Source organism: Hylobates moloch, unplaced genomic scaffold, assembly GCF_009828535.3.
Source record: "Hylobates moloch isolate HMO894 unplaced genomic scaffold, HMol_V3 SCAFFOLD_21, whole genome shotgun sequence".
Lineage (NCBI taxonomy): Eukaryota > Metazoa > Chordata > Mammalia > Primates > Hylobatidae > Hylobates > Hylobates moloch.
The window spans coordinates 47,312,984-47,337,979 of NW_026652296.1; the positions used below are offsets into that span (position 1 = coordinate 47,312,984).

The following is a 24,996-nucleotide window of genomic DNA, read 5'->3' on the forward strand; positions in this document are numbered from 1 at the left end:
AAACACACTGTTGGGAGAACAGCCCATTCAGACTTCTCTGAAGGCACTTATCCTCACGGACAACACGCTCGTTTTAGGGCTCCCCTAGAGTTCCAGGTTTCAAAAGTCACGCTGCGGCAGCGAAGGAAGGAAACCTAGACAAGGGGTAAACACCCGATGGTGGGGACACTTTGCCATTTGGGGGGTGGGAGGACAGGGGCGAGAAGGAAAGAAATGAGGGTGCAGGGAGCGCGGAGGCACAGCGGCAGCTGCAGCCTGAGCGCCCGCCGGCGGGCACGTGTCCGCGGGACACCCGGGCCGGCATTGCCCAAGTCCCAGCTGCGGTGCAGAGGAACTTGTGCCGCGCCCGGGGCTACCGCCTGGGGGTCCCCGCCGCGAGCCAGGCGAACGCAGCACCGCCTCGGGAGAAGCTGACCGGATGCCGAGGGCGACAGAGAGGGGCGTGCGCCCACACGTGCGCGAGCTGCAGGTGCCCAGGGCAGGCGCGTGCACGCCGGAGTACGCGCGTGTGTACACACGGACACGGGAGGGAGGCGGCACCGGCCGGGAGGGCGCGAGGCGGGAGCTCGGGCGGAGGGCGCCGCGGCACACACAGCCTGACCCCCGCCCCCACCCCAACCCCCACCGCCCGCACCCCCAGGACTCGACGGGCCGGTTACCTTTCTCCTCTCTCCACACCTTTTTCTTCTTGTTGCTGGGGTACATGTTGCCGTGGGGGTGGCTGGCTTTAAGCTGCAAGTTCCCCAGGCTCACGGGCAAACAGGGTGTGTGTGGAGTGGGAGGGGTGGGAGGGGGCACTCAGCAGGGAAAAAGTGAAAGAGGCTCTGCGTCCTGCGCTGCTCGCCGCTCGCCGCTCTCCAGTCGCCGCCCTCCTCCCTCAGCCCGCGCTCGGCTCCGGCTCCCACCCGCCTCAGCCCCGCGGACGCCGCCACAGCAGCACCTCAGAGCCTGTCAACTAGGTCACGCCTCGCGCTAACCTAACACCCGCGCAGGCACCGCCTACCAGCCGCTAGGCAGCGCCACCTCCCATTGGCTGCACTGCCCGCCGCTCTCCGTGTTCTAGCCACGGCGCGCCCCAACTTGGGCCCCAGGGCGCACGCGCAGGCGCAGGCTCGGGCTCGACGCCGAGGACGTTAGGGAGCTGGAGAGGGCGGAGCCAGGGAGCGAGGGGGCGGAGCCAGGGGGCGAGGGGGCTGGAGCTGCCCTCGAGACGGGGGCCGGGCGTGAAGCCGACGCCTAGTGGAAGACGGAGGTGGACCGCGCTTACCCGCTGGCCTCTTGGAAGTCTTGAGGGCGTGGCCTGTAGAGCCAGGTGCGCCAAGTGACTGGCGAGCTAGCGGAAAGCCGCCTCAGGGACTTGGAGGATGTTGAAGTGGAAGGAGACCGAGGGTCAACACGAATTGTCCGTGCTCACTCCAACTGCCCTGTTGAGGAGGATTTTTACCAGGTAATCTGATGCTTCCCTCAGGGTGGGCAACTAAAAAAGACCAAAAGAAATGAAAGTATTGGGAAATGGTTCCACACCGTATGCAGTTGGCTCCTCAAACCTGTAGTGAAAATTACAAATTTCATTGGAATTTGGTGAAGTTTAGAAAGAACAAATGTAGACTGGGATACTCAAGACAGTTTTAAGAACCAAGAAGTTGGTTCTTAAAATAAACCAATAAACCAAAATGTTATATTGGAAACACGTTTTACGTCAAAACAAATCCAAATGCCTGTTAACCAGAGCCAAGTGGTCTTACTTTATTCTACCAATTGCTTAACGTTAAGACGCAGGTCCAAAAAGCTGGCTTGATTCTGGATAATACTAACCTGGCGGGTTCTGAAAATCCAGTTTCACTGAAGTCCACCGCATGAGTAGGGTGACCTATAATTTAGAAGTTTGGTACCCTCCCCCCAAATTTGTTGTGTTTCTATGTATCAGATCATCTTCAAGGCTAATTGAGTGGATGTGGTAAATCCACATTTGTTTGGCAGTTTGGGTACTTGTTATATATATTGGGCAAATAATTATTTGGAACATATTTTTAAAAAATAATAGAAGAGAAAAGGAAGAGAGGGGGAGGCCCCAAAAACAATTGTAAGGAATGGAATATTTTTACTAGTAGGACACTCTCATAAGGATGATTCACAACATGGTAAGGTAATTTTTGTTTTGTCTTTTTTTTTTTTTTTTTTTGAGGCAGAGTTTCACTCTTGTCACCCAGCTGGAGGGCAATGGCTCCATCTCAGCTCACTGCAACCTCTTTCTGCCAGGTTCAAGCAATTCTCCTGCCTCAGCCTCTGGAGTAGCTGAGATTACAGGCATGCGCCACTATGCCTGGCTAATTTTGTATTTTTTAGTAAACATGGAGTTTCACCATGTTGGCCAGGCTGGTTTTGAACTCCTGACCTCAAGTGATCCCAAAGTGCTGGGATTACAGGCATGAGCCACCGTGCCCAGCCTGTTTTTCTTTTAATGCTCTGAAATATGAAAAAAATAGATAGGGGATAAATAAAGAAGTCTTCAAGAAGGAGGTGACATTTGAGCTAGTAATAAAAATATGTACTTATTTATTGGCACTAGAAATAGAAAGAGGTCTTTGATTAGAGACATTACCAGGGAAGAATAAATAAAACCTGATAATGCAATAGATTTTGAAAGAAAGGTGAGGAAGAAAAGAAAAACATTTCATAGGATGGGTAAGGTGGCAAATAGCAATGTTAATATTAAGCAATATGAGAACAGTTACAGATTTTGTAGAAAAGATATTGACTTCTTATGTAGAAATGTGAAAGGTAAGAAAAGTACATCATACTAGACACCTTCCCTTCAGCAGAGAAGCTGTTTGCACTCCAGCCTCCAGCCAGTCCTTCCACATGTGCTTTCTTAGGAACATTACACTATTGATTATCTCTTTTCTCATGTCAGCTCAAAGAACTGGAACTTTTATTGTGTGAAAGCACATTAAAAGTATGTAGAGGGCATTTGTTTCAGCGTTTATTATTAATCACTCTGACAAAATACCATTATCATTCAAAACTGTTAAATATTTAACATCCCTAAAGTACCTGAAATGTGCCGTGTAGCAAACTGAATTCATGCTCCTTCTCCCAGTTTTCCCCATCTCTTTGAATGGCTCCATTACCCGTTTAGTTGAAAAATCTGGAAACCTAAGCACCATCCCTGGTACCTCTTATAACTTCACTCTCATATCGAATCGGTTGCTATACCTACACAATTTTATTGAGCAGTCTGTATAAGTCTGGAATCACTACTTTCCAATAGCATTGCAGTAAACTTAGTCTGAATTTAACTGGAAACTATTGCAAAGACTTCCTAAGTGGCCTTCATGCCCACTGTTGCACCTCTTCTGTCCATTGTCTAGACGGCATCTAGTGATACCTTGTCAGAAGTGATCACGTCTTCTCACTTCTGTAAGTCATTCAATGACTGACTTTCTGATGGTCTTTACTATGGACTGACTCATGTGCACCCAAAATTCATGTGTTGAAGCCCTAATCTTCAATGTGACTAAATGTGGAGATTAGGTCTTTAGGAAGTAATTAAGGTTAAATGAGGTCATAAGGGTGAGTGAGGTTAATAGGACTGAGGCCTTATAAGCAGAGGGAGATCTCTTTCGCCCTCTCCTCCCACCCCCTTTCCCTGCTATATGAGGACACAGCAAGAAGGTAGCCATCTGCAAGCAGGAAGAAGGCCCTCACCAGAACCTGGTCTCAGATTTCTAGCCATCAGAACTGAGAAAATTAATTTCTGCCGTGTAAAGTCACCCAGTCTATGTTATTTTGTTGCATACAGGCTAATACAGTCTTTTTATAACAAATTATTAAGAATGGAGTGACTATCACCTACTAACCCAGCCTTATTTTACACTATGCTCCACTGCCACCCCCATTCCCCAGTCTCTGATTCCAGCCCCCAGAGCATCATTTCATGTTCTGGAACACCATATAGCCATTTTTCTTTTTTTTTTTTTTGAGATGGAGTTTCACTCTTGTTGCCCAGGCTGGAATGCAATGGCACGATCTCGGCTCACTGCAACCTCTGCCTCCCAGGTTCAAGCAATTCTCCTGCCTCAGCCTCCCGAGTAGCTGAGATTACAGGCATCTACACCTGGCTAATTTTTGTATTTTTAGTAGAGACGGGATTTCACCATGTTGGCCAGGCTGGTCTTGAACTCCTGACCTCAGATGATCCACCTGCCTCGGCCTCCCAAACTGCAGGGATTACAGGCATGAACCACGGCACCTGGCCCACATAGCCTTTTAACATGTTCATTGCAACACCTGGGACATGATTTGTTTAGCTGACTCACTCTCGTTCTTCATATTTCAGCTTAAACATCACTCCCTAGCAAAGCCTTCCCTGACTCTGACCCCACCTGACCTTTGCCCTGTTTCCCCTTATATGCCTTCATTGCTCGTTGATTTTCCTATAAAGCAGTTTGGGTTTGTTGTTGTTGTTTTGAGATGGAGTCTCACTCTGTTGCTCAGGCTGCATTGCAGTGGCACAATCTCTGCTCACTGCAAGCTCCACCCCCCAGGCCCCTGGCCCCAGGATTCAAGCACTTCTCATGCCTCAGCCTCCTGAGTACCTGAGACTACAGGCGCACACCACCACACCCAGCTAATTTTTGTATTTTTAGTAGACACGGGGTTTCGCCATGTTGGTCAGCCTGGTCTCGAACTCCTGGCCTCAAATAATCCACCTGCCTTAGGCTCCCAAAGTGCTGGTATTACAAGTGTGAGCTGCCATGCCCAGCCAACATTAAGGATCTTGAGAGAGAGAGAGAGATTGTTTTGGATCATGTTGGTGGGCCCTAAATGTAATCACAAGTATCTTTATAAGAGGGGCACAAAGGGAGATTAAACTACAGAAGGCAAGTGATGACTGAGCAGAGACTGAAATGATGTGGCCACAAATCAAGGAATGCTGGCAGCCACTTAGAAGCTGAAAAATTCCAGGCCAAGAATAGATTCTTCCCTGGAGCCTCCAGAAGGAGCTAGCCTTGTCTTTGATTTCAGCCCCGTAAGCATCCTTTTGGAATTCTGGTCTCTAGAACTATGAGAGAATAAATTCCTGTTGTTTTAACCCATTACGTTTGTGGTAATTTGTTATCACAGCAATGGGAAACTAATAAAAGGAGTAAAACTGTAAATTCAAAACAATAAAATGACTATTTCTGAAGTAATGACCTGGACAGGCTGTAAAAGTTAGATATTTTTTGTAGGCATAATTTCTCAACTAGCTCTGTGCCTTGGAAATTTTTAATATTTATATGTTTTCCCTAAATATTCATTTTGATTTCTCATAGCTTTGAAGGTACCACTTGTGAAATGTCTGTATTATTTGAGGTATGTAAAGACATTGTCAAACAGTCTTTGTTTGCCTTTGTTCCAATAAATCCTCAGCAGTTTCTAACTGGAAAAGAGGGTAAAGATTTTCATCCAGATTGGGAACAAAGCAGACTTGGCCCATTGTTTCTTTTCCACCATAGCCTAGAGATATCAGCTTACAGGATGATGTCAGAGCAGTTCATGTACCTTAATTTTGTCTTTACATAAGTGTAGTTTGTACCTCTAGAGGCAACATAGAAGAACTTCCAGCACCCCTGAACACAGTTGAACATGTGGACATGTACGAGTTGGACTTCTGGTCCCTGCCTTTCATGTTAGAAAGCCACCCCTAATTTCTAGCCTACCCCTTATCTTCAGCCAGAGGAATAGCAGTGGATCCTTTCCACAGCCTACATTCTCCAGCAGCTGCCTTCATTCTGGCTTGAAAGGAAATCCCTGGCAGCCCATTGGCCCAAGAGTAAGGAAATGGTTGCTTAGCAACTGACTCCTGCCCCCACCACAGCCCTGAGAAGAGGAGCTCTTGGGCCAACCACCTAGTTTCTGCCTGTGTTACAGTAAAGAGGAGCTGCTTAAGAGATGAACCCCTTGTCTCTGTTAATAGAGATATTGATAATTTTGGGGGTCACAATTGAAAGTAAGTTTTTTTTTGTCCTTAGAGTTCTCTATGAGGATCTTTTCTCTTTGCTCGAACAGTGCCAAGGGCAGAAGCCAATTAAAAGATTAGAAGTAACTTTACTATATCCCTAACTAATGCCATTTTTGTACAGGTACTTTAAAATGTCCAATAAGAAGAATAGATGATAATGATAGTCTCACTTGGGATAATACTTGGGAAAGGTGTGGGGGATGGGGAGAAAACAAATCTATGAGAAAACCACCACAGTAATTGTTATAAAGTAGGGATATTTAGGGGGAGTTGTTAAGTGTTATTAAATTTGGAATATCATAAAGGTCTAGTTCCAAGACTTTAAAGGAAAAATATAGGACTCAAAGAGTGTGAAAGATCTATAAACATGTTCTTTTAAAATATTTACACAATAATGATTTCACTTCCAAAGTTTCAATGTTTCCTAAATAGTTACTATCTGAAAATGAAAGTTATTTTCCATCTTGTTTCTTTGGCAATTTTTTGAGTTACTTTTTATCCAATCCTCATATAATGTGCTCATGATAAATTCAATTTAAGAAATATGTATTTGGTCCCTGGTTGTCTAGTGGTTAGAATTCAGCACTCTCACTGCTACAGCCCAGGTTCAATTCCCTGTCAGAAAAAAAGAAAAAAAAAAGAAATATTTGGGTTTTACCCGGAAACGTAAGATTGGTTTACCATCCATAAATTCAGCAATGTAACAATCACATGAATAGAATAAAAGACAAAGATCACATGATCATTCTAATCTAGTAAAAGCATTTGACAAAATTCAACAGGCTTAGGCCGGGCGCGGTGGCTCACGCCTGTAATCCCAGCACTTTGGGAGGCCGAGGCTGGTGAATCACGAGGTCAGGAGATCGAGACCATCCTGGCTAACATGGTAAAACCCCGTCTCTACTAAAAAATAAAAAAAAAATTAGCTGGGCGTAGTGGCGGCTGCCTGTAGTCCCAGCTACTTGGGAGGCTGAGGCAGGAAAATGACGTGAACCGGGGAGGCAGAGCTTGCAGTGAGCCGAGATTGCGCCACTGCACTCCAGCCTGGGCGACAGAGCGAGACTTCGTCTCAAAAAAAAAAAAAAAAAAATGAATTTGTACCCCCACCTCATACCTCATAGACACAAATTAATTCAAAATGGATCAAAGACCTACACATATAGCTAAAGATTTAAAACTCTTAGAAGAAAACATAGGCATATATCTTCCTAACTTTGGATTAAGCAATGATTTCCTAGATATGCCACCAAAAGCAACCAAAGTGGATATCAAAACTAAAAACTCTTCTGCTTTGGAGGATATCATCAAGAAACTGAAACAACAACCCATAGAATGAGAGAAAATTTTTGCAACTCATATATCTGATGAGAATTCAGTATTCAGAGTATACAAAGAACCTTACAACTTATCAACAAAATGACAACCCAATTTAAAAATGGGCAAAGAAATTGGATAGACATTTTCCCGAAGAAGATGAACAAATGACCAAGCACATGAAAGATATTTAACATCATTGGTCATTAGGGAAATGAAAGCAAAAAGCACAATGAGTTATCACATCACACCCACTAAGATGGTTATAATCAAAAAACAGGAAATTATCGGCCGGGCAAGGTGGCTTATGCCTGTAATCCCAGCACTTCGGGAGGCTGAGGCAGGCGGATCACAAGGTCAAGAGATCAAGACCATCCTGGCCAACCAACATGGTGAAACCCCGTCTCTACTAAAAATACAGAAATTAGCTGGGCATAGTGGTGCACACCTGTAGTCCCAGCTACTCAGGAGGCTAAGGCAGGAGAATCGCTTGAACCCCAGAGGCAGAGGTTACAGTGAGCCGAGATCGTGCCACTGCACTGCAGCCCAGGCAACAGAGCGAGACTCCATCTCAAAAAGAAACCAAACAAAAACAAACAAACAAACAAAAAACAACAGTAAATTAACAAATTTTGGAAGGATGTGGAGTAACAGGAACATTCACACATTGCTGGTGGGAATATAAAATGGTATAGTCACTGTGGAAAACAGTGTGGCAGTTCCTTAAAACGTGAAATATAGATTTATTAAGTTGGTGCAAAAGAAATTGCGGTTTTGGCATTAAAAGTAATAGAGAGGCTGGGCGCGGTAGCTCACGCCTGTAATCCCAGCACTTTGGGAGGCCAAAGCGGGTGGATCACGAGGTCAGGAGATCAAGACCGTCCTCGCTAACAAGGTGAAACCCTGTCTCTACTAAAAATACAAAAAATTAGCCAGGCGTGGTGGTGGGCACCTGTAGTCCCAGCTACTCGGGAGGCTGAGGCAGGAGAATGGCGTGAACCCAGGAGGCAGAGCTTGCAGTGAGCCGAGATCACGCCACTGCACTCCAGCCTGGGTGACACAGCGAGACTTCATCTCAAAAAAAAAAAAAAAAGTAATGGAGAAAACCATAATTACTTTTGCATCAACCTATACAATGTGACCTATTAATTTCACTACTAGGTATATAACCAAGAGAAATGAAGACATAATGTTCACACAGAAATTTGTACACAAATATTTATAGAAGCATTATTCATTATAGCTTAAAGGTGGAAACAACCCAAATATTGAGCAACAAATGAGTAAATAAACAAATCGTGGTATATACATTGGAATATACATACAATGGAATATTACTCAGCCGTAAAAAATGAAGTACTGATAGGTGTTACAACTTGGACGAACCTCAAAAACAGTTGTGCTACATGAAAGAAGCGAGACAAAAGGCTGCATATTTTATGATTCTTATTTTATGAAATATCTTAAATAGGCAAATTCATAGAGATGGGAAGCAGATTACTGGGTTAGGGGACAGCAGAGGGGAGAATGGGCAGTGACTACCTAATGGGTACAGAGTGTACTTCCAGGATGATGAAGTTTTGAAACTGTAGAAAGGCAATGGCTGTACAACACTGGGAATGCACTAAATGTCACTTAATTGCACACTTTAAAACGGGTAATTTTGTGTTATATGGATTTCATCTCAATTTTTTTAAAATGTTGCAATGCTTTGGAAAACGGTCTGGCAATTCCTCAAAAGGTTAAACATAAAGTTACTATATGATCTAATAGTTCCATTCCTAGGTATATATCCAAGAGAATTGAAAACATGTTTCCATACGAAAACTTACCCATAAATGGTAGCATTATTCATAATAGACAAAAACTGGAACTAGCCCAAATGTCCAACAACTGATGAACAGATCAACAAAATGTGCTATATCCATACAATGGAATACTCAGCAAAAACAACAAACGAAGTATGATATGGATAACCTTGAATACACGCTAAGCAAAAGAAGGTAGACACAAATGGCCACATATCATGTGACTTCCTAGGTATGAAATGTCCATAATAAGCAAATACACAGAGACTGAAAGTCGATTACTGGTTACCTAGGCCTGGGAGGTATGGGGGAATTGGGAAGATGATGACTAAGGGGTACAGGACTTATTTTTTGGGTAATGAAAAATCTTCTGTGATTGTGGGATGTTTGCACAAATTTGTGAATATCCTAAAGGCCATTGAATTGTAGAGGGAGAAAATAAATCTTTAATGAAAGTTATACACCAGGAGTATTGGGCATATAAGAATACCTAAGAACAGTCCATATCCTTGAGCAGCTTAGAGTCTCAAAGAGAAAAAACAAAATATTGAATGAATAAATTGTAAAGTAGGTAATAAAACAGAAGCATTTACAGGGTACTGTAGGGCACAGAATGAGGGAGAGGTCAATTCTAATGGTGCGTGTAGTAGTCAGAAAGGCTTCACAAAGGAAATGGCATAGACAGAATCTTGAAAGATTAGTGAGTGTTCACCAAGCAGGCAAAGGAGAACAAGAACATTTCAGACCAGAAAAAAGGACCAAAGACACAGAGGAATGAAAGAGCATCATCTATAAATAAGTGTATCAGTTTGCTGTGGTGTAGTATATAAGAAGCAACTTACGAGGCTGGAGTGGTAGGCAGGGACTTTGTGTGACAGGCTATGAAGTTTGGGCTTTATGCTGGAAGCAATGGGTAGTCATTTCAGCTTTACTCCCTGAAGAACATGAATAGAATTATGCCTTAGAAAAATGACTTTGAGAATAGAATAGTAGCTACTAGATGTGAGGGTTGGGGGAGAGGGGTTATCCAACGGTTGTTTAAACAGATACAAAAGTATAGCTAAATAGGAGGAATAAGTTCTAGGGTTCTATAGCGCTATAGGGTGACTATATTTAACAACAATTTATTGTATATTTTCAAATAGCTAGAAGAGCAGATTTTGAATGTTCCAAACACTAGAAAGTGATAAACTTTTGAAGTGAGAAACATGCTAATTACCCTGATTTGTTCATTATACATTGTATATATGTATCAAAATATCACACTGTCCCTCCATAAATATGTACAATTATTATATGTTAATTAAAAACAATAAGAAAAGCAAAAAATATTTAATAGCGAAAAAAGCAAATATTTAATGCCCTTTAGCAAAAAAGAAGCAAAAAAGGAAAGAAGAGGAGAGGAGGGTGATGGGAGCGGAGGGGAGGGGAGGGAGGAAGAGAGAGAGAAAGAGAGAGAGAGGGAGACTTTGACAGTAGAGGATTGGATGTCGCTGTATAACTCTGGTGACAGTGTAACTAGTAGGACATTATTGAATGGTCCAAACAAGAAACAATGAAGACTTAAACTATAGCAACAGCAGTGGGAACTGAGAAGAGTTGATGGATATCAAGGCTAGAGAGATTATCACAGAAGTCCAAGGTGACAGAGTGCTAAGAACATGGGAATTGCCAACAATGCCAAATGCCAGAGAGAATGGGGAAATTAGAGTCAGCAAGTGACCATGAAATTTAATACCTTGAGAATTTTTATGTTTCCAGGACAGTTTCAGTGGAGAAGCATGAACAGAAACCTGATTTCAAGGCTGAGTGCGATGGCTCACGCCTGAAATCCCAGCACTTTGGGAGGCCAAGGCAGGCAGATCACCTGAGGTCAGGAGTTCGAGACCAGCCTGGCCAACATGGTGAAACCCCGTGTCTACTAAATATACAAAAATTAGCCAGCTGTGGTGGTGTGTGCCTGTAATCTAAGCTATTCAGGAGGCTGAGGTGGGAGAATCACACAAACCCAGGAGGCAGAGGTTGCAGTGAGCTTAGATCGCGCCACTGCACTCAAGCCTGGGTGACAGAGCGAGACTTCGTCTCAAAAAAAAAAAAAAAAGGAATCTGATTTCAATTGGTAGAAGTGAACATGAAGAGAGAAAGTAGAGACATAATGATTATACAGAGTTCTTCCTGGATTATGGCAGTGTTCAGGATCAGACTCTAGCTATCAATAGATCATTCATTAATTGTGGGTGTATAGAGAACCAGGGAAGGAGTTAGTGGGAGCGAAAACAGTTGTTTTTTAAAAGCTAGTGCTGGCAGGGCACAGTGGTTCATGCCTGTAATCCCAGCACTTTGGGAGGTCAAGGCGGGCAGATCACGTGAGGTCAGGAGTTTGAGACCAGCCTGACCAACATGGAGAAACCCCGTCTCTACTAAAAATACAAAATTAGCTGGGCGTGGCGGCACATGCCCGTAATCCCAGCTACACCAGAGGCTGAGGCAGGAGAATTGCTTGAACTCGGGAGGCAGAGGTTGCAGTGAGTCGAGATCGTGCCATTGCACTCCAGCTTGGGCAACAAGAGCAAAACTCTGTCTCAAAAAAACAAAAACCAAAACAAAAACAGAAAACAAAAAACAAAAGCTAGTGCTAAAACACCTAAGATTCATACGTAAAATTAGCCCTTAACCTCACTTTTTTCCCTCTCTCTGCCCCTCTACCCTATTTCTCAAGGCAAAACAGACAGGTCTACCCTTTTTCATTCAGATACACCTTGCAAACTTGCATGTTGCCTTTTTATTCATTTTGTCACTTGATACTCATTGTATTTTGATTTTACCTATATAAAATTATTGAGGGGGACATAACTATGCAATTGTCCCTGACTCTACATTCACCTAGGGAAATTCTTAAAAAGTCACTGAGATTATTTTTCCCTTTTGGTAAATCCTCAGAGTAAAATAGTTGAAAATGATTGAAGGAATGAACAGTCCATCCCAAAGTATATGGCTTAGAAAAATGGAAGGAAAACTAATCATGTTAAACTAATCATGTTAAACTAATCATGTGTTTTTTTCTCTCTTCACTGTATCAACTTAGCTGCCGCTTTTTTTTTTTTTTTTTTTTGAGATGGAGTATCGCTCTGTCGCCCAGACTGGAGTGCAGTGGCACGAACTCAGCTCACTGCAACCTCCGCCTCTGGGGTTTAAGCAATTCCCCTGCCTCATCCTCCCGAGTAGCTGGGACTACAGGCGCCCGCCACCACGCCCAGCTAATTTTTGTATTTTCGGTAGAGAAGGGGTTTCACTATGTTGGCCAGGATGGTCTCGATCTCTTGACCTTGTGATCCACCTGCCTCGACCTCCCAAAGTGCTGGGATTAAGGTGTGAGCCACCCCACCCGGCCTGCTGCTGCTTTAAGGTAGTGTAAAATATATCACTGAGGCAGAGAAAAGGCATTGCCAGGAGTTCTGGCTCTAGATCATCCAGGGTCCAAGGTTTCCTGTCTCCCATCTATTTCTTTTCTTTCTTATTTATTTATTTACATCTCTCTTAGAAACAATTTTTTCTTTTTTCTTTTTTTTAATTTTTTGTTTACAATGACAGAACTTGCTACTGTCTCATTTTTTTGGGGGGTTGGGGGCAGAGTCTCATTCTCTCTCCTGGGCTGGAGTGCAGTGGCACAATCACAACTCACTATAGGCTCAACTTCCCAGGCTCAAGCATTCCTCCCACCTCAGCCTTCCAACTAGCTGGGACCACAGGCATGCACACCATGCCAGGCTAATTTTTGTATTTTTTGTAGAGATAGGATCTTGCTATGTTGCCCAGTCTGGTCTTGAACCCCTGAGCTCAAACAATCCTCCTGCGTCAGTCTCCCAAAATGCTGGGATTACAGGCATGAGCAACCATGGCTGGCCTCATCTATTTCTTTCTAGTACTAACTCCTATCATACACTTCTGTGATTAGAAAAGCAAAGCAAAACAACAAAAAGTTAATAGCAACTCTCTCAGAGCAGCTCTCTATCCCAGTTGAAAGGGGCACGTAGCTCATCAATCTCACAGTAACCAGAAGTCAGAAAGAAGTTGCCTCACAATCATGTCTAGGTCCCTGTCTGGTCCAGAAGGAGGCCACATAAAGACCAAGCCCTGGACATGTTGCAGAGGAAGCTGAGCCTAAGCAGTACAAGCAGGAAATATCCTACTGCTTCAGAAATGTTCTTGCTTCTACCAGTGCTATTTTGAATAACCTATGGAATAGAGAATTTCTAAATTACCTTTGCTTTCATTAAATTCTTTTATGTTGTACCTGTAACCAGGGAAAAGATAAACTGCAAGTATCTGGAGCATCTCTCCTTGAAAAGAAGCAGGAGAGACCAGGCGTTATGATAGGATTGATGACTGCAAGAGAGAAGTTTGATAACTGTGTTATGTGAGGGATCAGTAAAAAAGCACGTTTCTCTTTTGTGAGTTTCCTGAAAGTTATAAGGCTTTTTCACATCTTCATATCTTAGATTCGTCTGAATGGTTTCTGATTTTGTATTTTTTTCATTGACAAATATTAATCGTATATTTATGGGGCACAATGTGATGTTTTGATAGATGTATATGTTGGGAAATGATTAAGTCAAACTAATTAACATATCCATCCCTTCATGTAAGTACCATTTTTTGTGGTGAGAACATTTGAAATCTACTATTTTAGTAATTTTGAAATACAGAATACATTATTAACTATAGTCACCATGCTGTGCAACATCTAAAACTTATTATTCCTGTCTAATTGAAACTGTACTCTTTGATCAACCTCTCCCCATTCCCCACACCCCCCTCCCCAGCCTCTGGTAACCATCATTCTATTCTCTATTTCTTTCTTTTTTTTTTCTATTATTATTATACTTTAGGTTTTAGGGTACATGTGTACAATGTGCAGGTTTGTTACATATGTATCCATGTGCCATGTTGGTTGGCTGCACCCATTAACTCGTCATTTAGCATTAGGTATATCTCCTAATGCTGTCCCTCCCCCCTCCCCCCACCCCACAACAGTCCCCGGAGTGTGATGTTCCCCTTCCTGTGTCCATGAGTTCTCATTGTTCAATTCCCACCTGAACATGCGGTGTTTGGTTTTTTGTCCTTGCGATAGTTTACTGAGAATGATGGTTTCCAGTTTCATCCATGTCCCTACAAAGGACATGAACTCATCATTTTTATGGCTGCATAGTATTCCATGGTGTATATGTGCCACATTTTCTTAATCCAGTCTATCGCTGTTGGACATTTGGGTTGGTTCCAAGTCTTTGCTATTGTGAATAGTGCCGCAATAAACAAATGTGTGCATGTGTCTTTATAGCAGCATGATTTATAGTCCTTGGGATATATACCCAGTAATGGGATGGCTGGGTCAAATGGTATTTCTAGTTCTAGATCCCTGAGGAGTCGCCACACTGAATTCCACAAGGTTGAACTAGTTTACAGTCCCACCAACAGTGAAACAGTGTTCGTATTTCTCCACATCCTCTCCAGCACCTGTTGTTTCCTGACTTTTTAATGATGGCCATTCTAACTGGTGTGAGATGGTATCTCATTGTGGTTTTGATTTGCATTTCTCTGATGGACAGTGATGATGAGCACGTTTTCATGTGTTTTTTGGCTGCATCAATGTCTTCTTTTGAGAAGTGTCTGTTCATGTCCTTCGCCCACTTTTTGATGGAGTTGTTTGTTTTTTTCTTGTAAATTTGTTTGAGTTTATTGTAGATTCTGGATATTAGCCCTTTGTCAGATGAGTAGGTTGAGAAAATTTTCTCCCATTCTGTAGGTTGCCTGTTCACTCTGATGCTAGTTTCTTTCGCTGTGCAGAAGCTCTTTAGTTTAATTAGATCCCATTTGTCAATTTTGGCTTTTGTTGCCATTGCTTTTGGTGTTTGAGACATGAAGTCCTTGCCCACGCCTATGTCCTGAATGGTATTGCCTAGGTTTTCTTCTAGGGTTTTTATGGTTTTAGGTCTAACACGGAAGTCTTTAATCCATCTTGAATTAATTTTTGTATAAGGTGTAAGGAAAGGATCCAGTTTCAGTTTTCTACATATGGCTAGCCAGTTTTATTAAATAGGGAATCCTTTCCCCATTTCTTGTTTTTGTCAGGTTTGTCAAAGATCAGATAGTTGTAGATATGCAGCATCATTTCTGAGGGCTCTGTTCTGTTCCATTGATCTATGTCTCTGTTGTGGTACCAGTACCATGCTGTTTTGGTTACTGTAGCCTTGTAGTATAGTTTGAAGTCAGGTATCGTGATGCCTCCAGCTTTGTTCTTTTGGCTTAGGATGGACTTGGTGATGCGGGCTCTTTTTTGGTTCCATATGAACTTTAAAGTAGTTTTTTCCAATTCTGTGAAGAAAGTCATTGGTAGCTTGATGGGGATGGCATTGAATCTATAAATTACCTTGGGCAGTATGGCCGTTTTCACGATATTGATTCTTCCAACCCATGAGCATGGAATGTTCTTCCATTTGTTTGTATCCTCTTTTATTTCACTGGGCAGTGGTTTGTAGTTCTCCTTGAAGAGGTCCTTCACATCCCTTGTAAGTTGGATTCCTAGGTATTTTATTCTCTTTGAAGCAATTGTGAATGGGAGTTCACTCATGATTTGGCTCTCTGTTTGTCTGTGATTGGTGTACAAGAATGCTTGTGATTTTTGTACATTGATTTTGTATCCTGGGACTTTGCTGAAGTTGCTAATCAGCTTAAGGAGATTATGGGCTGAGACAATGGGGTTTTCTAGATATACAATCATGTCATCTGCAAACAGGGACAATTTGACTTCCTCTTTTCCTAATTGAATACCCTTTATTTCCTTCTCCTGCCTGATTGCCCTGGCCAGAACTTCCAGCACTATGTTGAATAGGAGTGGTGAGAGAGGGCATCCCTGTCTTGTGCCAGTTTTCAGAGGGAGTGCTTCCAGTTTGTGCCCATTCAGTATGATATTGGCTGTGGGTTTGTCATAGATAGCTCTTATTATTTTGAGATACGTCCCATCAATACCTAATTTATTGAGAGTTTTTAGCATGAAGGGTTGTTGAAATGTTGGTTGTTTGAGATGGAGTTTTGCTCTTGTTGCCCAGGCTGCAGTGCAAAGGCACAATCTCAGCTCACTGCAACCTCTGCCTCCCGGGTTCAAGTGATTCTCCTGTCACAGCCTCACGAGTAGCTGGGATTATAGGTGCACACCACCATGCCTGGCTAATTTTGTATTTTTAGTAGAGATGGGGTTTCACCATGTTGGCGAGGCTGCTCTCAAACTTCTGACCTCAGGTGATCCTCCCGCCTTGGCCTCTCAAAGTGCTGGGATTACAGGCGTGAGCCCCCAGGCCCAGCCTCTACTCTCTATTTCTATGAGTTTCAACTCTTTAGATTCCACATTTAAGTGAGATCAGGAAGTATTTGTCTCTGGCTTCCTGGCTTATTTCATTTAGTATAATGTGCTCCAGGTTCATCCATGTTGTTGCAAATAGCATGATTTCCTTCTTTATAAGGCTGAATAATATTTCATTGTGTATATATACAACGTTTTCTTTATCCATTCATCCATTGCTGGACACTTAGGTTGTTTCCATTTCTTGACTATTGTAAATAATGCTGTAATGAACATGGGAGTGCAGACATCTTTTCGACATACTAATTTCAAGTCCTTTGGATATATACCTAGAAGGAGGATTGATGGATCATATGCCAATTTTTTTTTTTAAGAATCTCTATCTATATTGTTTGACATAATGGCTGTACCAATTTATATTCCCACTCACAGTGTATAAGATTTCCCTTTTCTCTGGCCAGGTGTGGTGGCTCATACCTATAATCCCAGCACTCTCGGAGGCTGAGGCGGGCGGATCACCTGAGGTGAGGAGTTTGAGACCAGCCTGGCCAACATAGTGAAACCCTATCTCTACTGAAACTAAAAAAATTAGCCAGGCACATGCCTGTAATCCCAGCTACTTGGGAGCCTGAGGCAGGAGAATAGCTCGAACCCAGAAGGCAGAGGTTGCAGTGGGCTGAGATCGCGCCACTGCACTCCAGCCTGAGCGACAAAGCAAGACTCTGTCTCAAAAAAGATTTCCCTTTTCTCCACATCCTCACCAACACTTAGCATCTTTTGTCTTTTTTCTAACAAGTGTGAGGTGATATATCATTGTGATTTTAATTTGCATTTTCCTGATGATCAGTGATATTGAACATTTTCTCATATATCTGTTGGCCATTTGTATATATCTGTTGGCCATTTGTAGGTCTTCTTTCAAGAAATGTCTATTCAGCGTTTTTCCCCATTTTTTAATCAAGTTGTTTAGTTGAGTTTCTTATATCTTTTAGATATTAGTCCTTTATCAAATGTATGGTTTGCAAATGTTTTCTCCCAGTTCATGGGTTGTCTGTTCAATCTGTTAATTGTTTTCTTTGCTGTACAGATTTTTAGTTTGATGTAAATTCTATTTGTCTGTTTTCATTTTGTTACTTGTGCTTTTTGGGGTTATATTTAAGAAATCACTACCCAGGCTAATAATGTGAAGCTTTTCCTCTATATTTTCTTCTAGTAGTTTTAGAGTTTCTGGTCTTATGTTTAAATCTTTTTTATTTTTTTGAAATGACAAAGTGACTGGGTTTATTTGTAAGTAACTAGATTAAATTTTCTTCCATTGTGCCAATATGTGGCCCAACACAGAGATTAAGTGCCAGTTTCAGGAAGATAAAGTTGTATTTTTGTCAGCCTTGAATGTATGTCTTCTGAATATTTTTTATTTTGTTTTTAGTTGATACATAATCATGCAATCATGATCAACGATGCAGAGTGATACTTCAGTACATATATATAATGTATAATGATCAAATCAGAGTTATTAGCATAGCACCTCAAATATTTATTATTTCTTTGTGTTGTAAACATTCAAAATCTTCTCTTCTAGCTTTTCCAAAATATGCAATAAGTCGTTAACCATATTTATCCTACAGTACCATAGAACATTAGAATTTATTTCTCCTATCTGGCTGTATTTTTGTATCAATTAACCAACTTCTCCCTATCCTCCTCTCTTCCCATCCTTCCTATTATCTAATAACCACAGTTCTACTCTATCACTTATATGAGCTCAATTCTTTCAGCTTCCACATATGAGTGAGAAAATGCAGCATTTGTCTTTCTGTGCCTGACATTTCACTTAACATTATGTCCTCTGGGCTCATCCATGTTGCACAAATGACATGATTACATTTACATTCTTTTTTTCTTTTTTCTTTTTTTTTTTTTTTTTTTGAGGCAAGTCTCACTCTGTTGCCCAGTCTGGAGTGCAGTTGCACAGTCGCAGCTCATTACACCCTCTGCCTTCTGGATTCAAGCGATTCTTGTGCCTCAGCCTCCCGAGTAGCTGGAATTACAGGCGTGCGCGATCATGCCTGGCCAATTTTTGTATTCTTAGTAGAGACGGGGTTTTGCCATGTTGGCCAGGCTGGTCTCAGACTTCTGACCTCAAGTGATCCACTCACCTTGGCCTCTCCCAAAGTGTTGGGATTACAGGTGTGAGCCACCGCACCTGGTGATTTCATTCTTTTTCATGGCTGAATAACATTTCATTGTGTATATTTTTATTTTTGTATTTTTATTCATTTATCTGTTGATGAATATTTAAGTTGACTTCATATCTTGGTTATTGTGAATAGTTCTGCAATAGACATGGGGGCGCAGGTGTCTCTTCAGTATACTGATTTCCTTTTCTTTCGATAAATAGTAGTAGGATCGATGGATCATATGGTAATTCTATTTTTAGTTTTTTGAGAAACCTCTATACTGCTTTCCATAATGGCTGTACCAATTTACTTTCCACCAACAGTGTTTAAATGTTCCCTTTTCTCCACATCCTTGCCAGCATTTGTTAATTTTTGTCTTTTTGATAATAGAGCCATTCTATTGTGTTTAGGTTTTTAATACATTTTGAGTTGATTTTTGTATGCCTTGTGTGATAAGGGTCTAATTTCATTCTTCTGCAGTGGGTATACATTTTTCTCAACACCATTTGTTGAAGATAGTGTCCTTTCCTCATCATGTGTTCTTGACACCTTTGTTGAAAATCAATTGACCGTAAATACATAAGTTTACTTCTGAGCTCTCTATCCTGTTCCATTGGTCAATGTGTCTGTTTTTAGTCCAGTATCATGCTGTTTTGAGTACTATAGATTTGTAATATATTTTGAAGTCAAGTAGTGTGATGTCTCTAGCTTTGTTATTTTTGCTCAAGATTGTTTTGGCTATTTGAGGTCTTTGGTAGTTCCACACAAAATTGATGGCTGTTTTTTTTCTATTTCTGTGAAAAATGACATTGGGATTTTGATAGAGATTATACTGAATCTGTAGATTGCTTTGAGTAATATGGACATTTTTACAATATTAATTTTTCCAATCCATGAATATATCTTTTTATTTATTTATGCCTCCTTGAATTTTTTTCATCAAAGTTTTATAATTTTTAGTATACAGTTCTAAAAGGTTTCTATATCAAACAATTACTACTACTCTGGATCTATTCAGTAGGGTAGCACTTATTGGAGAGAGGACAGTCTTCGGCGTGGTGAGAGCTAGGGGAACAGACCCCCTTGCAGAACCCATAAATACCCGTGCGTCAGCTTTATCTCAGCTTCATTGAGTTCTTTTTGTCTGACAAGAATCACTCTTCCCAATTCCACTCCACTTTTTTTTGCACATAAGGGTTCATAAGTCTCCCATTTTATGTATATCCCAAGAATTGTCTTTGCCAGCGATAGCCCTCTACCTGCTCCTAATGGATCCCAAGATCTATCCCCCCATCAATTGAAACTGCTTTCTCAAAGAACGCCAACAGCTCATTGATTACCAATCCAGTGGCCTCTTGCTGTTCTTTCTGCTAACCTCTGTGCATCATGTAACATTACTCACCGTCTTCTTTTTCCCTCTTCCTCTGTACAGCCATCTTAGGCTCTTTCATGGGCTTGTCTTTCTCAATTCTCCTTCTAAATGCTGTGCCCAAGGTTTGGCCCTTGGCTTTCTTGCTCTTGGTATTCTATGCTTCTCGTGCTCTCACCCAAGCCCCACAACTTTGTTTACATGTGTGTCTATATCTCAGACCCTCCATCTAATCTCTAGACCAGCATATCCAGCTACATGATGATCATGAACAATGTATGCAGATTCCTTAAATCAACATTTATTATCAAAGTTACTTCCTCCTGTGTTTTTTCTCTTGTTAATGGCATCAACTGTCCTTCCCTGCTCACCTTGTTCTCAAGTACTCCAAATTGCATGTTTATACAGTTCTGATTCCCCTAAGGATCATTTAATTCAGTGTTTTTACAGATAAGACTGAGGCCCACCATGGTGAAATTGCTTCCCCCGGATCATCTTGCAAAGCTAAATCTAGAACCAGAATCTCTTAATCCTTTATATTTATTCAGTCCCTTATTCTTTTACCAAATCTTGTCAATTCTACATCCTCAGGGGTTTTCCCATCTATGCATTTTCACTGTCTCAATTTAAAATCTCATTTTAGTATCTTTTAACTACACTAATGCGCTTCTAACTTGCTTTTCTCTTATCCACATACACTACTGCCAGAAATATTATTCCTCAACTCCAAATCTAATCATTATGTTCTCCTGCTGAAACATCCACTTTATATAGAATAAAGTTCTAATATCTTGTCCAGTAGTCAAAATCCTATGTAATTAGATCCTAGCCTCCTTTCTATTTTATCTTAGCTACACATTTATTTTATTTCAACCAATTCAAACTATTATTAGCTACTCAGTATACCTAGCTAACTCTCCCACCTCCATGTCTTTCTCAATCTGTTCTGCAGACGGTCTGTCAACAGGAATGGGCTGTCATCCGATCTTCTTCCCCATCACCACCATAAATCTAAAGTATAGTATCTTGTTCATCCTTTAAGGTCTATCTCAAGTTCTACTTCCTCTTTAAAAAAACAAACAAACAAACAAACAAAAAACAGTCCGGGCGCGGTGGCTCATGCCTGTAATCCCAGCACTTTGGGAGGCTGAGGCCGGTGGATCACGAGGTCAGGAGATCGAGACCAGCCTGGCCGACATGGAGAAACCCCATCTCTACTAAAAATACCAAAATTAGCTGGGTGTGGTGGTGTGCACCTATAATCTCAGCTATTCGGGAGGCTGAGGCAGGAGAATCGCTTGAACCTGGGAGGCGAAGGTTGCAGTGAGCAGAGATCGCGCCACTGCATTCCAGCCTGGTAACAGAGCGAGACTCTGTCTCAAAACAAACAAAAAACCTTGGTGGCTCATCCCTGTAATCCCAGCACTTTGGGACTTTGGGAGGGTGAAGCAAGGGGATCTCTTGAGCTCAGGAGTTCAACACTAGCCCTGACAACATAGTAAGACCCTGTCTCTATAAACAAAAAACAAAACAAAACAAAACTTTCCCAACCCTTCCTAATAGCACATTGTGCCTTTATTGTTCTATGCATCAAAGTCTCATAATTGAGTTAGTTTTTAACTCCCTTAGCAGATTGCTAACTACGTGATTAGAGAGATTGTGTTGTACTTGCCTTTTAGATTTCCTTTAGCTTATTGTAGAACTTGACATTTAGTAGATGCTCAGAAGCACTTGTAAAATTAAATAGTAATTAACATACATGTAATGCTATACTTTGTAAAATACATTCCCAAAACCTGTGGAGTAGGTCATTCAAATGTTTTTATTATTCTAAATTTATAGATATTTAAAATTCTGAAGAACAGAGTTTAGTAAGACCTGAATTCTGTGGTGGGAATCAAAAGTTTTTACTATGTATTACCTCTGTTATTTTAAGTTTAAATTCTCCAAAGGACTGTGCTGCATATTTTCCTCACAATCATATTTACTTGCCTCAGGCTGTTTGTGCATACTGTTAAACAGCCAGATGAAAAATTAAAAATTCAATCAATCATCCAAATATTTTTAAACGTAATATACATATGTTTGCTTTCATACAGAACAAACAGCCAGGTGATTGATCGAGCTATTTGCTTTTCAACCAGTTGTTTTGGCAGTATGATTATTACATAAACTCTAACAGTGACACTTTATCAGTTTTTTGTAGATTTTCTAATTTTACTGGATTCTTCCATTTATTTACTATAGTCATCTAGTCTTATTTATATAATTTATCAGCCAATAAAATATAGTAATAATAGGTAGAATTGAATTCAAAGAGAACACTTTTGCCAAAAATGTGCAAAAGAGAATACTGCTAGGAAAGATACATGTGTAGGTTCAGGGAAAAAAAGGAAGGAGCCCTGGTGTGGTGGCTCACGCTGGTAATCTCAGCAGTTCAGGAGGCTGAGGCCAGTGGATCACCTGAGGTCGGGAGCCTGGCCAACATGGTGAGACCCTGTCTCTACTAAAAATACAAAAATTAGCCAGGCATGGTGGTGGGTACCTGTAATATTAGCTACTTGGGAGGCTGAGGCACGAGAATCTCTTGAACCCAGGAGGCGGAGATTGCAGTGAGCCAAGATCACACCACTGCACTCCAGCCTGGGGGACAGAGTAAAACTCTGTCTCAGAAAAAAAAAAGAGAGAGAGAGAGAGAGAAAAGAAAAAAAAAAAAGCAGTAGGAGCAGCCTAGCAGTTCTGACCCCTACTCCTCTCTCAACCTCCACTACCACCATATACAGAGGAAAGGGCAGGACTTATGAAAGGCTAGATTACTAGGTTGGACCAACCCTCCCACAGAAATAAAATAATACACGTAAAATACAAACTTCTTAAATGCATCAGAGAGTTGAGAAGACAGTGAAATACCAGATAAGAAACCTAGGGAAAATCTAGAATGTAGAGAAGTAAGCACAAGTGCCCCTGAGCAGAGCCAGGACTTGCCCCATCCTGGCCCCCACCCTGCACCTGAGCATCAAAGCAGCTTTTGCCTCTGTGCTAGACAAGTGTAGACATTAGTTTTAATGGCCACACAAAGAGGATAAAATCCAATACTCTAGACCCATCCAAGGTGAGAAGTATAATAAGAGACCTTTTCAACAGAAAATGCTATACTCTTAAAATAAGGGCACACTACCCCTTCCCAAGTCCAGGGATCAATAGGACTTAACTTTTAGCAGAGCAAAGAGAAAAAGAAAAAGAAAAATATATATATTTCTGAGAAATTGTGTGGTCATGTGCCAGCCCTCACAGCTTGGGTTTACATTGCTTAGGGATTCCCAGGCACCCCAACCCTCGAAGTAGATCTAAGGTTAGATCTAGGAACCTAGGCAAAAGTAAATTCATGTTTTCTCCATGGAAAGACAACTTCATCATAGGCCTCAAAGAATCCACTCTGATAAAGTTTGCAGTACATAGTCAAAAATAGGTGTAAAAGGAGACAAATCGCCATTAGATGGGAGCATTTGTGGTTGGCATTTGTGCCAGAGATATAGGATGCTACTGCAAATGGCTGGTGATATTCATGGAGTCTCTATTCCTAGAAGACTAGCTCCTGTTACATTCTGATAGCACACTCTGCAATACCCAAAGTCACTGGTAGAAAGCTGAAGTAATTCATTATAGCATTCACAGACAGATTAACAGGGAAAATCTAAGCCTAACACGAGGACATTAGAACTCAGCAGTGCTTACATAGTCTACAATTTGAACAATTCAGAGAATATTGGCATGGCCCTTGCACAAGGGTGACTCACAAATTTGTGAAGCATTCCATATTTTTAAAAAAGCAAACATTTGAAGACTTTAAAACATAAAATACCATAATATGTATTTAGAGAGGTTACTTAATCCATGAAACAAAAACAGGCTTTCATGAAAGAAAAAAGATATTTTAGAAATGAAATATCTGATAGCAAAAGTGAAAACCTTAAGGCTGAATAGCAAAATTGTCATAGCTGAAGAGCAACCTGGATGATCAAGATCAAACTGAGAAATTCCCTCAGATCATAATACAAACAGACAGGGAGGTGATACATATGAAATAAAGGTTAGGGCATTTGGAGGATACATACAAACGTTACAATATCCATACAATAGGATTTCCAGAAAGAGAAAATAGAACTCAGAGGAGAAATAAATCAAATAAAATTCTCTAGATATGAAAAAAGATTCAAGTTTTTACATTAAGGCCCACTTTGTGCCAAGCAAGAACACTGGGAAAAGACCTGCTCATAGAAAATGGTGGTAAAATGTTAGTACTTCATGGATAATGAGAAAATCCTAAAAGCTTCTAAAGAGAAAAACATGTTATTTACAAACAAAAAGCACCCTCCTGACTTCAGATTATTTAGCCACACTGAGTATAAGAAGACACTAGAGAAATGTTTTCTAAAATACTGAGGTGAAAATGATTTTGAACTTAGAATTCTATAATCTGACAATCAGATAAGTGTAATGACATTTTCAAACATGAGACATTTTCATACATGAATGGATTCAGAAAATTTATCACCCACAAACCCTAGCTGAAATAATAGCTAGAAGACATGCTCCAGCAAAATGAAAAATGAATCCAAGAGAAGACTGGAAGTCAGTGGTAAGCCAAGTAACCTCTAAGACTTATGATAAATCTAAATAAAGGCTAATTTTACTTTTTAGAAATACAACAATCACAAAGATTTATTTTTTAAAATCCTTTTCACAGTAGCAACAGATGTTATAAAATAGCTAGGAATAAGTTTAATGAAGGTGGAGTAAAATACCCAAGGAATAAAAATTAAAATGTATCTAGAGAACATTAAACAAAGAAACCTGAATAAATTAAAGATGTATATCTGAATGAATCTGTGTTGTAAATACGCCAAGTTTTTGTAAATTAGCATTTCCAGTCAATTGTAGATTAACAATTCCAGTCAAAA

General features: G+C 41.0%; 2 protein-coding genes and 1 non-coding gene across 17 annotated transcripts in view; 2 read left to right on the top strand and 1 right to left on the bottom strand.

Moving 5' to 3' along the window:
- The window catches only part of MACROD2 (mono-ADP ribosylhydrolase 2), a 2,131,323-nt gene extending 2,130,370 nt beyond the window's left edge, over positions 1-953 (bottom strand). For 2 of the 4 annotated variants that reach the window (XM_058432749.1, XM_058432748.1), the window contains exon 1: positions 660-953. In XM_058432749.1, coding sequence (XP_058288732.1) covers positions 660-705 — 46 coding nt within the window. In that variant the 5' untranslated portion in view covers positions 706-953. The remainder of the gene's footprint in view (positions 1-659) is intronic. The other 2 variants (XM_058432747.1, XM_032143320.2) reach the window with 1 other exon arrangement.
- The window catches only part of SEL1L2 (SEL1L2 adaptor subunit of SYVN1 ubiquitin ligase), a 178,726-nt gene that overhangs the window by 13,299 nt on the left and 140,431 nt on the right, over positions 1-24,996 (top strand). The window contains exon 1 of one of the 12 annotated variants that reach the window (XM_058432744.1): positions 1,212-1,447. The exons of 9 other annotated variants lie outside the window; for them this stretch is intronic. Coding sequence is in view for 2 of the 3 variants with exons in the window: in XM_032143322.2 (XP_031999213.1) it covers positions 5,938-5,995 (58 nt within the window). In the remaining variant the exon portion in view is untranslated. Of the gene's footprint in view, positions 1-1,211; positions 1,448-5,863; positions 5,996-24,996 lie in introns of those variants that run through there. 2 more of the 12 variants (XM_032143322.2, XM_058432739.1) reach the window with 2 other exon arrangements.
- Positions 23,756-23,858, top strand: LOC116461606 (U6 spliceosomal RNA). Its single transcript, XR_004246136.1, has one exon. It is a non-coding gene; the product is annotated as a U6 spliceosomal RNA (small nuclear RNA).